At 34.6% G+C, this 14,862-nt stretch overlaps 1 protein-coding gene and 1 non-coding gene across 2 annotated transcripts; both read right to left on the reverse strand.

The window, feature by feature from the left end:
* Positions 1-147: 147 nt before the first annotated feature.
* Positions 148-6,739, reverse strand: LOC118836821 (olfactory receptor 8B3-like). Its single transcript, XM_036743976.1, has 2 exons — positions 6,717-6,739; positions 148-1,111 (listed from the first exon to the last, which is right to left on the reverse strand). The coding sequence occupies exons 1-2, from the start codon at positions 6,737-6,739 to the stop codon at positions 148-150; spliced, it is 987 nt and encodes a 328-aa protein (XP_036599871.1).
* Positions 6,740-11,940: 5,201 nt separating this feature from the next.
* Positions 11,941-12,046, reverse strand: LOC118840635. Its single transcript, XR_005009804.1, has one exon. It is a non-coding gene; the product is annotated as a U6 spliceosomal RNA (small nuclear RNA).
* Between the last annotated feature and the right edge of the window lie 2,816 nt (positions 12,047-14,862).

Consider the following 14,862-nt stretch of genomic DNA (forward strand, 5'->3'; position numbering starts at 1 on the left):
ACTTGATTATTTCAGTGCTCCAAAAGGGAAAACAGTGAAAAGAAAAGTCCCACCTTAATTACCAATGCAGGGTAAAGATTCCTTCACCTGATAATTTTAACTAACCAAGGAAAGAAAAGGAACTTAGGCCCTTGAGTTCAACTCACATTATGAAAATCCTGCTCCTATTCTGGAAAATATTCCTCTTTTCAATGTTTTCCTCAAGGCAGTCTGAACATCTTTATTCCTCAGACTATAAATTATGGGGTTTAGCATGGGCCCCACATTTGTGTAAAAGACTGAAGCTACTTTGCCCTTGTCCACAGATACTGAAAAAGATGGCTGGAGATACGTAAATGAAGCTGACCCAAAGAAAAGAGAAACAACAATTATGTGGGAGCTGCAGGTGCTGAAGGCTTTGGACCTGCCTTCAGTGGAACTGATGTTCAGGATGCTGGACAGGATGAGAGCATAAGAGGTGAAGATGGTGACACTAGGAACTATGATGTTAATGCCCACAACAATGAAAAACACCAGCTCATTGACATAGGTGCTGGTGCAAGAGAGCTGGAGGAGGGGAAGAATGTCACACATGTAGTGGTTTATGATGTTGGCATCACAGAAGGACAGTCTCAGCATACATCCAGTGTGGGCCATGGCACCAGCAAACCCCATTACATATGCCCCACCCAATAGCCATGAACACACCTGATTGGACATAGTAACATTATACAGCAATGGATTACAGATGGCAACATAACGATCATAAGCCATTATTGTCAACACATAGATTTCAGAAATAACAAAAAAACAGAAAAAATAGAGCTGAGCCATACATGCTGAATAAGAGATGATGTTTTTTGCTAGGACAAAATTCATCAACATTTTGGGAGTAAAGACAGAGGAGTAGCAGAGATCGATGAAAGATAAGTTGAAGAGGAAATAATACATAGGAGTGTGAAGCTGAGAATTCACCCAGATTAAAATGATCAATCCCAGGTTTCCCATTATACTGATCACATAGGTCTCAATAAACAGGAGGAATAGAGGTAGCTGGAGCTCTGGTTGATTTGTCAACCCTGCAAGAATGAATTCAGTCACTGAAGAGGCATTTTCCAAAGACATTCTCCTCCTGAGGGATCTATGAGGAGAAGGAAAAAGTTATACTAGAAGCAAAATAAGTTCAACAAACCCTCTTCCCCAGTTATGAAAAAGAAGCACTTCTAGAAGTGTCTGGAAAACATCATCACCATGCCATGCAGGTTCTGTTCTTATCTTCCCCAAGATATCCAGGAATTTTGGTTGGGCTGAGTAGATGTCTCCAGAAGCTGGATGATTGTAGAATACTGCTCCTGAGTTTCCCTGCAGAATAACAGTTGATGTTCCTCAGAATTCAAAGCAAATGGAAACCAGGAAAATGACAAAAGTTTCCCCCATCCCCCACAATATCCCATATGATGGACAACTTAGGAAAAAACATTAAATACTTTTCCCCATTTCAGTGGTGCAAAGTAGCACTTCAAAGAGTTTTACAAATGCCTATGGTAAAAGTATTATTATTAGCATTGTATTAATTATTAACAATATTGCCAATAACATTATTAGTAATAAAAATAATAAATGCAAGCACTATCACAATTATTACGTGTCAAACACTGCCTTAAATTCCTTAAACATATTATATTGCTTGTTCCTCATAACAACCTTGGGAAGTAGGTTTTATTCCTATACCCAGTTTATAGTTGAGGAAATTGAGGCAAAACAGAGATAAGTGACACTGCCCAAGGTCACATAGCTTTTTAATTCCTGAAGCTGAATTTGAACTCAGATCTTTCTAATTTAAAGCCCAGAGTTCTATCCATTGCACCACCCAGGTGCCTGTAAAGTGGATCCAGAGTCCCTTTTTCATACTATAGAGTCCTCTAGAGGTGAGGGACTAACATTACCAAGGTCCCCATTGTCTTTGCATGTTCTCTTCCCCATTCTTACCTATACGATACCAAAAGATCTATATATGAGTTAGTGATGAAGCTTGGGGACATGATATTTTATAGAATCCTCAAATCTCCTGGTTGGCAAAGCAGAGAGGACAAAATAAAAAGAAAAATCAAAAATGAATGTCTTACACACTCACCCTTCTCCTGCCTGGACACTTCAGTGGTGGTCTTTACTGGGTTTGAGCCCCTGGGTTCTGAAAGAGAAATAATTTTGATAAGGGTGATCAGAGATTCTCCCTCCTCTGCTCCCTTTTGCACTGAAGCAATCAGAGCATAATCCTCAGCCTCTGGACTTCATAGAGAGATGAGTTATGCTATAAAGATCACAGGTTATGACTGTGACTTCATCTGGGGATTACTCCAAAATTAGGGGAGGGAGTAGTGCCTAGAGGTGTCACCACAATCAACAGGCAATAGGAAACTGAAGGTTTTATTCTGAAAATGATATTCTGGTGGACTACATTGGAAACACAGAGAGGATCCAGCAGGTCCTCTCCCTTCAGACCCTTCAGAAAGCAATAATTATAATATTTACACACCGTACCACAGAACTTACTTTTTTTTCTCCTAAGGGATTTAATCTTCTACTCAGCCTTTACATTCACACATGGGACTTCCCCATTTTCTTCTAGCCTTTGTCCTGAGAATTTCTCTTTTGAACAACATTTTATGCAGCCATCATCTCTAGGCCTTTTCTACATGATTCAGAGAATAAAAGGAAAGTATGAGCTCAAAGGCTTACAGCCCCAAACTGAGATCTCAAGAAAATGCATGTATATCCTCCCGTCAACATAGAATGATGATAGTCAGACTGAGTTATCCTATTGGTGTGCAGAGGAAAATATTCTCCTCACCATGTGTAATCCTAAAGCCAGGATCATTGAGGCTTTAAAGAAGTTAGATCCTCTACCCTGGCACACCATTTGGATACATGAGAGCTTATGTTAACTACACACACACACACACACACACACACACACACAAACCCATGCAAACATATAGGTTTATCTACTTCTATACATATATGTGGGTCTATCTACACTCAAACCTAACAAATTGTAAATTTCTTCAGGCTAACTTTTGCTTTGATTTTTGAATACAGGAATGCATAAATGAAGGAAGGAGTTAAAATACCAGATATCAGTCAATTTTGCTTTTTGGTAAGAGCAGCATGGCAATAATCCACATATTGCGATACATCCTCTTCCACTATGCACTCTATCATGGTCCCTAGAAAATATCTATTAAAACCATTTGTTTAATTAAAGACTGAAATAAAAATCCTAAAAAAATCAAATGAGAGATTATCAAAAATGAGTATCAAAAAAGAAAGAAAAAACCTCACTAAATAAAGAGCTTTTACTCCTTTTACTCCACCATCCTGGCTCTATTCCCAATGAAGAGATTTTGAAGGAAAAAAAATATCTTATTTAAGTTTTTTAATTGTAAATTTTATTAGAGTCTAAATAATTTGTTTCTCTCACTTTACATATATGGAAACTGAGGACCAGAAAGTTCATGAATTGTCCATGATTACAAAAATCGTAATGCAATAATTCAAATATAGATCTTCAGACTCAAAAGAATATTTTCTGTAAAAATATGATATGCACATATTAAGTCTGAAAGTGCCACTTGGTCTCTATTATTATGGGTTTTTTATTTATTTCGTTTCTCTCTGTTTCAATAATAATTTTTGGTTTTTTATTTCTTTTCATCATGTGAAATATGCCATTATTTTATCTAATTATTTTGTGTCCTATTTGTATTAAAATTACAGTTAATTATTTAAAATTTATACATTAACTTTTTTACTACTACTGTCTTTATTAGTTTATCATAGACAACACTTGAATATTGAATGACTCTCTGGTAATTTAATTCTTCTTTATTTCTAGGAAATTATTTTTGTATTTAAATAAACCCCAGCAGTGAATTAGTAAGTGAAATCTCAAATAATTGATGCATTTTGTACTACCTTAACATCATTTCTCTTTCAATCTATTTTCCTATTGTTATTCATATGTAGAGAACTAATTTTGTGGACTTCATTTATCATGCTATTCCATTTCAAGTTATTTGTCTCAATTAATTTTTTGGCAATTATTTTGGATTTACTTAGTAAAAGAACTTATCATCTACAAATGTCTTGTTTACAATTTTTCCAGTTCTCATTTCCTCAATTTGTTTTTTTTTTGTTTATTATCATATAGCTATATGTATTCCGAGAACTTTGGAAAGTATTAATAATGGTAACAGGCATTCTTGCTTTTCTCTTGGTCTCAGTGAGAAAGCTTGGCTCTAAATAATGGTTAACACTTGGTTTTTCATACTATTTCTGAAGAATATAGTGAAGAAAAGTCCTTATGTTCCTCTTTTTAAAAGTTTTCAGCATGAATGCTGACCACTGTCAATTTTTTTCAATCCCTATTGATCTAACATGTTTAGAATTTTTTTGTTATTATGATTTATATGTTCATTGTTTTTCTAATAAAATATTTTTGCACACTTGGTATAAATGCCACTTAGTCATTGTGAATACTTTTTGGGATATAATTATACAGCTTCCAGGACTTCATTTACTATTTGTATCATTATTGATAATCTACATTTGTCTTCGGTTCATTTTTTTCTGCTTTATACTCTCCTTATTTGTACACTAAGTACATATTTTTTATAGAAAGGATTTGATAAATTGGCATTTTCACTTTTGAAAATACTTTTTTGGTACCATGAGAATTATCAGATATTTAAATGTTTGCTAGAATTCATTGTTAAGTCAACCTGATTCTGGATTAGAAGTTACCATGGAAAATGTTTTATGGAGTTTTCAATTTCTCTTTCTTATATTTTATTGTTTCAGCTATTTATTCCTTATTTTATTAATTTTTTTAATGTTTCCCATTTCATTAATATCTTCAGTATTGTTGGCATCTACCCATGTATAAAAGAATTTAATAAAAGAATTTAATAATTCTTTTAGGAAAGAAACTTACTTTCTTCTTCATTTGTTGTATTTTCTCTTCTCATTTCTGAAGAGTCTTTCTTACAAGAACCAAATTACTGATTTACCAATTTTCTTCATATTCTCAAAAAATGTCTTTGCTTTATTTATACTGTTATATTATCAATTTTTTTAATTTTGTCTTTAAATATCAAAATGACTTCTTTTGCTTTCTTCAATTAATTGATTAATCACTGGCCTTATATTTTTAGAGCACAGTGAATCCCAGTTTTCCAATGGTCTTAATGTAAATTTACAGGACTATGTATCTTTCTTTTAATTAATCAATTAATTAAATTTTAGTTCTAAACATTCACTTTTATAGTATTTTTGAGTTCTAAATTTTCCCCCTCCCTTCCTTTCTTCCTCCCCAAGACATAGTGCAATCTAATATAGGCTATACTTGTATAATGATATTAAACATATTTTCACATTAGTCATATTGTAAAAGAAGAATCTAAACAAGAGGCAAAAACCATAAGAAAGACAAAAAAGAGAAAAGTGTACTTCAATCTCCATTCAGACTCCATAGTTCTTTCTCTGGATGTGGATAGCATTTTCTCCAATTAAATTTATTTTAAAAAGAAAGAAGAAAACTCAATTACTAGAATCAAAAATGAGAAAGAACTCAAAACAAAAGGAAATTATTAGTTCTGTCTTTAAAACTGAAAATTTAAATGAACTGTATAAATAATTTTAAAAGGTAAAATGTTCAGATCAATGAAATAATAGAGAATTTATGCAATCCTTTACCAGTAAAAGAAATTGAGTGAGCCGTAAATGAACACTCAGAAAAAAAACTCCAGAACTAGGTGGATTTGCAATTGAATTCCATGAAACATTAAAAGAAAAATTAATTCTAATAGTATGAAAATTATTTTTTAAAACAGAAACAAAAGGGATCCTACTAAATTAGCTCCTATTATATAAATATAGTCATGATGCTTAAGTCAGGATGAGACAAAACAGAAAAAATGGAGAATCGAATTGGCCAATATATTTAATTAACATTAATATAAAAATTTAGACAAAATGTTAGCAACAAGGAAGCATACAGCAACATATAAAAAAGATTATACATTATTACCAACTAAGATTTATACCAGAAATGAAGGTTGGTTCAACATTAGCAAAAACTACAAACATAAAAAATCCTATTAATAACAAGAACAACAAAATTTTGAGGTTATATCACTCAATGAATAAAACACTTTTAACAAAATACAACACACATTTCAGTTTTTTAGCCACAACAAAACATATTAATAGATACAATTTTCCTTAATATTGTAAGTAATCACTATCTAAGAACAATAGGGAGAATTATATATAAAATGGAAATAAACTAGTGATTTTTACAAAAAGATCAGGGTTACAGCAAGGATACCCTTTATTCACCGCTGTTATCTAAGGTTGTGATGGAAATACTTGCTTTAGCAATAAGGAAAGAAAAAGAAAAATGGGAATTAGCAAAAAGTAGAGAAAACAAAATTATTTTCCCTACAGTAGCATTATTAACAGAGAGATATAATGCTAGTCTGGTAACTCCTCTCAAAGAAGAGGAAACCATCAATCACTGGGAATTTCTTAACAGAAGTCCTAAGATCCGACTGGAAAGTAATTCCTCCCACCTTGGTCTGACTGAGTGGCAGGACTAGAGGAGAAAAAGCTTCTAGCAATAGGTGATGAGCATTTCCTATGTGGCTAGCAATTCTGCAGAACAAAAGGAGATGTACATGTATTGAATTTTAGTCAACATTGTTGGGGCAAGCCTATCTGGTGAGACTGTTCAGCCACTTTCCTTATTTTAGAGGTTGAGTCATAGGGACAAGACATTAAGTAATTGGGTAGAAGGAGAGTGTCTTAACCTTGGGGTTGTAATTTGATAACCTTACTATCTCAGAAGTTGCTGAAGATCAGGTCTATTTGACTCAAACCAAATAAATAGAGGCAGAGAAGTAAAGACTGCTGGACTTGGGATAAGGAGACATATAGGTCTGAGTCCCACTTTTGATACTTACTATCTGTATGATCATGGGTACTGAATCTGAGTTTCTTCTCTATACAGATAAATATCTGAAGTATTTGCCTTGCCTTATTGTTGTGAGGTTCAAATGATTAAGTATATACAATGCTTTGAAAACCTTAAAGGCTCATATTTAGATGGTAATTTATGGTTTGCAAAGGACTTCTGAAAGCTTCACATATCAGACTATACCTTTGAGAATTTAGATTTAGGGTTTGGAACTGGGTTAGGGTTGGTTATTCATCAATGTGGTGTCTTTCATAGCCTTTTCCTGAGGAAATTCCCTCTTGTCTCTCATTCTCCTTCCACCATAAAGGGGATTAGTTTGTTCAAGGAGGACTGGTATCTCTGGGCTGCTCATCCACCTTTGGTGTCCACCTGGCACTCAACAATTACCAGTGGCTCCAAAAAGCTGGAGCATGCACAGCAGCCTCAACCCAATAAACAATCTTTGGAGATGTGCTAAACTAGGTAAAGGGTGTTTGGTGGGCCACAAGCCCATTTATGGGTGTGTCAACCACAAGCAAGTGAAACCTCCAGTGGAATGAACAGATGAATATAATTTGTTCCAAGGTCCATTAAGGCAGCTGAAGAAAGCACTGTGGAGTGCTTAGAGCTTGGTCAGACATCAAAGATGACAAGATCATCCACTGTACCCCAGGCCATCACCAACTGTCCTGACTTTTGTCTTGCCACTGTAGTTCAAGGACTCTGGAAGAGAGACTAAGAGTGATGAGCCTGTACAACTCTGCCTCACTTAACTCCAATTCATCCATGAGTCAAGATATCACCTGTGATGTCACTAGTCTTCTTGGAAAAGGAAGGACAAGCAACAATGATAATAACAATGTTGACAAAGAAAATAAGGAGGATGAAGTCAAGAAAAATAACAAGAACAAGGAGAACAGGAACAAGAAACTGTTGATGATGATGATGAATCTGACATGTAGAAAATCAGGATGAGTGGAGCTCCTTCCTATTACAATACCAAAACAGGAAAGATAAATGTGAATGAGTCTGAACTATCACCACCCATCTTATAGAAAATACTTGGTTGTTGATGGTGTTGACCACTAAAACAGGCAAAGTATGATCAGGCGAAACCTTTCACTCAGTTTTACACTCATGACTTCAATACTGAAAATATATAAAATTAAATTTAAGAGTATTAGATATCTTTATGGAAATGTTTCTCCATTTAAAACATGCCTCCTATACAATAAAATCAAAAGCAAATAATTTTAAAATAGCATTTGACAGGGAAATACATTGAGATGATTATGTTTCTTTTTAATTTGAAATCATTTTCATCTCTCCTAAATATAAGTATAGTTTCCAAGTTTAAAAAAAAGAAATCAAATCAAAATATCTTATTCCCTCAATGTAAAATCTCAATATATAATGTAAATTCACTCAAAATGCATGGAAAACAAGAAGTTACTTGGCTCCAATGAAAACACATTATAGAGCTCCCTTACTTTCTGGCATAATTTTTACAGTGGATTAAGAATGTAATTTGAATTCAAATAAATTTAATTTTTTTTGAAAGGTTGAGCTTGAATCCAAAGGTCATATGGATACAATCTATGAAGGCAATAGTTACACTGTCCTCCAGCAAGACATACTGAGCATAAAGATATCAAGGAGAAAACAATGACTCAATACCTTAGAAGACTTGTTGAAAAACCAAGTCAAAGCTAAATGGGAAAAATGTATTTAAAGCAATTAAAGTCTATGAAATACCAAACTTAATATATGTTTTGGAATTTTAAAAATAGACTATATCAGATTTTTCAAGTATCACAAAAATCCATACAATTTTAGTGAAAAACAAAGATAGTCATTCTAAGGCAATTATAGAAAGATGAAGATTTCCATGCCAAAAGAGTATGATTCACAGACATTCAGAAAGCACATGATAAATATGCCAAAAACCTACAAAAATAATCTTCAAAGTGGTAAATATCTCTTCACCAAGTAATAGCAAAAATGGGTCATCTCCAGATAGAACCTGTGAAAGACCTAATTCCAATAGTTCTCTAATGATGGAACTAATAAGTTTTCCATGTAAAATATACACATATATTCATCCAGTGATATTCAGTGATACATCCAATAATGTGATAAACACAAGTAAGGACTGAATGAACACTGTGCCACATGTATTTGTATGTAGAAAAGGAAGCAAATTCAGAACCACATCATTGTTATCAGAAATTACATGATGGTTACCCCAGGGGAAAATACTAATTATGAAAGGAAATAGTTGAGGAGGGTAAAGCCAAGATGGTGGACAAAAGGCAGAGATTCACCTGAGCTCTCTCAAATTCCCCTCCAAAAATCTTTAAAACAGTGCCTCAAATCACATTCTAGAGTGGCAGAACCAACAAAAGGTCACAGAACAATTCTCCATGCCAGGACAATTTAGGAGCTCAGCAGGAAAGTTCTGTTGTGCCTGAGCAGTGGCCAGGCCTGTAGCAGAATGCAGCATATTCTGCTGGCAATTCAGTAGTGGGCCTTGGGAGCAGCTGCATCAGCTAATACAGTGGCTTTAGGAACTCTCAGCACACAGGGGCATCAGTCAGACAATTAGTCAGAGATTACAAAGGACCCTTTGAGTGCACTGGGTATAGGACCCTGTTGCATTTCCCGTAAGCAGTTCTGAATCACAGTCTCAGGGTGAGAAGGAGCACTAATACACTAGAGATTATGGCACCTGTGTAGTGAGGATCCTGGTCACAGTTTCAGGTGTAGAAGTGTGCTTGTGGTCACTTATGGGGGAAGCAGGTGCCCTAGCCTTGGGAGCAAGGCAATAAAAACTAAATGCTTTCAACCACAGGACAGCAGGAGCTCAAGTCACAATTCCAGGATTATAAGGCAAGAAAGCACTTGAGGCCACATTGGAGCAGTGGCCCTGGCCTCAATTCCAGCACAGAGAAGAGTGCTGATGGTCACTCGCAGGACAGGAGACCAGTGAACACATACATCTCTCCTTAGATCATACCATCTTGGAAGAACCAGAAAAACATAAAGACATGCAGAACTAGCTCTGAAAACAGCAGGATGAAATAACTGAAGTTTGGGATAGTACCTCCTTCAACCCCATAGTTGAGCCCAACTTTTTATTTGTTTAATTGTATCTAACTTTTCATGACCCCATTTGGGGTTTTCTTGGCAAAGATACTGGAATGGTTTGCTATTTCCTTTTCCAGGTCATTCTACAGATGAGGAAACTAGAGAAAGCTGAATTAAGTGACTTGCCCAGGGTCATACGGGTAGTAAGCGTCAAAGGTTGGATAGGAACTCAGGTCTTCCTAATTCCAGGCCTGGAGTTCTACATTGTACAACCTTCCTACCCAGAACCTAACTTTAACAGTTTTAAAAATGAAGGTTAAAAATTGTTTTTACATGCAACTGGGAAATAAGATACACAGGCAATGGGGTATAAAAATATATCTTATGATACAGGAAAATAGAAGGGGGGAGGGATAAGAGAAGCAGGAGGGATAGAAGGCAGGGCAGATTGGGGAAAGGGGCAATCAGAATGCAGGAAGTCTTTGGTTGGGGGGAGGGGAGAAAATTTGGAACTCAAAATCTTCTGGAGGTGAATATTGAAAACTAAAAATAACTAAATAAATTTGAAAAAATGAAAAATGAAGTATTCACAAATTCCTGAGAAGAAAACACCTCTAAGCAAGTCAAGCATTTGATAGGGTGTGAAGGTAAACTCTTTTGTTCAATTTATTCATTGATTCCTTCAACAAGCATTTATTGACTGTTTACAGAGAGCACTTCAATGTAATAAATTATAAGAAATGTATAAAAGTGTCTATATAGTTTCTGACCTCAAGGAACAGAATGAATGAATGACTGCATGGCACATGTACTGGAACTGACAGTTAGATATCCATTGCCTTCAGTATATAAAAAAGATAGTTCCTCTCACTCCTCAAACTAGTCCACAGAAATAAGTGGGACAGAGCAAGGAGTCAAAAGTCCTAGTTGCTGTGTCTGATTCAATCCATTACATCAAACATTTTTATGTAATTACTGCATGTAAGTCACTGTGCTAGCCACAAAGACAAATGAGAAACAGCCGCTGAAATCAAAAATCTTGTATTCTAAAGGTGCAGCTCTGGTTATATCTCAACAGGAACCAAAGGAATAGGACTCTTTCCAGATAGTTTCTTTGGGTTTTTCCTCCAGGAAAGAGGAGTCAAAGTGATGGTCAAAGTTTCACGGTACACAAACTAAAGGACTTGGCATTCATGCTGATCAAAGACAATTGGTGGGTAACAGGCATAGTGGGAAAACCACTAAAGACAGAGAACCTGGGTTTGAATATTATGTAGTTCATTTTTCATTTTTTCTATCTTTAGTTTCCAACACTCAGTTCTACAAGTTTTTAAGGTACAAATTTTCTTCCCTTCCCTCCCCTACCCCTTCCCCCCAAGACTGCATGTAATATGATATATGTTCTGCATATGCCTTCTCATTAAACTTATTTACACAATAGTCAAGTATTTATTAATTCAATAGTTTTCTTGGTTTCAATTTTATTAATCTCTCCTTTGATTTTCACTATTTCTAATTTGGTATTTAATTGGGGGTTTTCAATTTGCTCTTTTTCTAGCTTTTTCAGCTGTATGCCCAGATCATTGATCTCCTCTTTCCCTGTTTTATTCATGTAGGCATTTAGGGATATAAAACTTCCCCTAAGAACTGCTTTTGCTGCATCCCATAAGTTTTGGTATGTTGTTTCATTATTGTCATTCTCTTGAATGAAGTTATTAATTGTTTCTCTGATTTGTTCTTTGGACCACTCATTCTTTAGAATTAAATTATTTAGTTTCCAATTAGTTTTTAGCTTATTTTTCCATGGTTCTTTATTAAAAATGATTCTTATTGCATCATGATCTGAAAAGGATGCTTTGAAAAATATGGAACGCTTCACGAATTCGCGTGTCATCCTTGCACAGGGGCCATGCTAATCTTCTCTGTATCGTTCAATTTTAGTATATGTGCTGCCAAAGTGAGCATACAATAGTCAATTATTAAAGAAGAATTGTTGTCAATGTAATGAATCATGACAAAGAAAAAGCAAAATCAAAAAAGAAGAGAAAAAATAAAAGAGAGAGCAAATAGTTTGCCTCAATCTGCATTCAGTCTACGTAATTCCTTCTCTGGATGTATATAGCTCTTTCCGTCATGAGTTCTTTGGAGCTGTCTTTGAACCTTGTATTGCTGAGAAAAACCAAGTCTATCAAGGTTAGTCATGACAGAAGCAATATGTCTGTGGTTGTGTACAATGTCCTCTTGGTTCTGCTCCCCTCAATGAGCATCATATCATGTAGAACTTTCAACATTATTTTGAAGGCCATATGTTCCCCATTTCTTACAGTACAAAAGTATTCTATTACATTTATATACCACAACTTGTTTAGCCATTCCCCAATTGATGGGGATCCCCTTGATTTCCAATTCTTTGCTACCACAAAAAGAGGTGCTATAAATATTTTTGTACATACAAGTCCCTTTCCCACTTGTGTGATCTCTTTGGGTTACAGCCATAGAAGTGGTATGGCTTGGTAAAAGGGTATGCACATTCTTATAGCCCTTTGGGCATAGTTCCAAATTGCTCTCCAGAATGGCTGGATCTGTTCACAATTCCACCAACAATGTAACAGTGTTTCAACTTTCCCACATCCTATCCAGCATTTATCATTTTCCTGTTTTGTCACATTAGACAGTGTGACAGGAGAGATGTGGTACCTAAGAGTTGTTGTGATTTTCATTTCTCTAATCAATAGTAATTTTGAGCATTTTTTCATATGCCTATAGATATCTTTAATTTCGTCCTCTGAAAACCGCCTGTTCATATCATTTGACCATTTCTCAATTGGGGAATTACTTGTATTCCTATAAATTTGGCTCAGTTCCCTGTACATTTTAGATTTGGCCTTTTATCAGAGACACTGGTTGTGCAGATTTTCTCCCAATTTTCTTATTCCTTCCTCATCTTTGTTGCATTGGCTTTGTTTATATGAAAACTTCTCAATTTAAAATAATCAAAATTATCCATTTTTCATTTTGTAATGCTCTCTATTTCTTGTTGTATCATGAATTCTTCCCTTTCCCATATATCTGACAGGTAAACTATTCCTTGCTCTCTCAAATTGCTTATAGTATCATAGCCTTTATTCTTAAAACATTAACCCATTTTGATTTTATTTTGGTATACAGTGTAAGATATTGGTCTATGCCCAGTTTCTGCCTTACCATTTTCCAATTTTTCCAGCAGTTTTGGTGAAATAGTGAATTCTTAGCCCAGAAGCTGGATAGTTTGGGTTTATCAAAGAGTAGATTGCTATAGTTATTGACTACTGCGTTTTATGTACCCAACCTATTCCACTGTTGCACCACCCTGTTTCTCAGCCAGTACCAAGTACTTTTGATGACTGCTACTTTATAATACAGTTTAACATCTAGTATGGCTATGCCACCTTCCCTAGCATTTCTTTTCATTAACTCCCTTGATATTCTGGACCTTTTGTTCTTCCGGATGAATTTTGTTATTATTTTATCCAGCTCTGTAAAATAAAATTTTAGTAGTTCTATTGCTATGCCACTGAATAAGTAAATTAATTTAGGTAAAATTGTCATTTTTATTATATTAGTTCAGCCTAACCATGAGCAACTGATGTTTTTACATTTATGTAGATCTGACATTATTCATGTGAAAAGTATTTCACAATTATGTCCATATAGGCCCTGGGTTTATCTTGGCAGGTAGAATCCCAAATATTTTTTGGTGTCTACAGTAACTTTAAATGGAATTTCTGTTTCTATCTCTTGCTCTTGGGCTTTGTTAGTAATACATAGGTATGCCAAATATATGTGAGTTTACTTTATACTGCGACTTTGCTAAAGTTTTTTTATTATTTCAAGTAGTTTTGTGCTTGATTCTATAAGATTCTCTAAGTAAATCATCATATCATGTGTAAAGAGTGATAACGTAGTTTCTTCTTTGCATACTGTAATTCCTTCAATTTCTTTTTCTTCTCTTATTGCTAAAGCTAACATTTCTAGTACAAAATTGAATAATAGGGGTGATAATGGACATCCTTGTTTCACCCCTGATCTTACTAGGCATGGATCTAGCTTATCTCCATTACATATAATGCTTGCTGATGGTTTTAGGGAGATGCAACCTACAAATTTAAGGAAGACTCCATTTATTCCTATGGTTTCTAGTGTTTTCAATAGGAATGGATATTGTATTTTGCCAAAAGCTTTTTCTGCATCTATTGAGATAATCATATTGTTTCTGCTGGTTTTGTTGTTGATATGATCAATTATACTTATAGTTTTCCTAATATTGAGCCAGCATTGCATAGGTGGAATAAGTCCTATGTGGTGAAAGTATATTATTCTCATGATAAGATTTTTATTTAAAATTTTTGAGTCAATATTCATTAGAAAAATTGGTTTATATTTTTTTTCTTTGTTTTATCTCTTCCTGGTTTGGGTGTCAGTACCATATTTGGGTCATAAAAAGAATTTGGTAGGACTACTTCACCTATTTTCCCAAATAGTCTATAAAGTATGACTATTAATTGTTCTTTAAATGTTTGATAAAATTCACATGTAAAACCAGCTGGCCCTGGAAATTTTTTCCTCGGGAGTTAATTGATGGCTTGCTCAATTTCTTTTCCTAAGATGGGTTTATTTAGGTATTTTACTTCCTCTTCTGTGAACCTGGGCAGTTTATATTTTTATAAATATTCATCCATTTCCCTAAGATTGTCACATTTATTGGTGTACAATAAGGCAAAATAATTCGTAATTATTGTTTT

The sequence above is a fragment of the Trichosurus vulpecula genome, chromosome 2 (genome assembly GCF_011100635.1).
Source record: "Trichosurus vulpecula isolate mTriVul1 chromosome 2, mTriVul1.pri, whole genome shotgun sequence".
Taxonomy (NCBI): Eukaryota; Metazoa; Chordata; class Mammalia; order Diprotodontia; family Phalangeridae; genus Trichosurus; species Trichosurus vulpecula.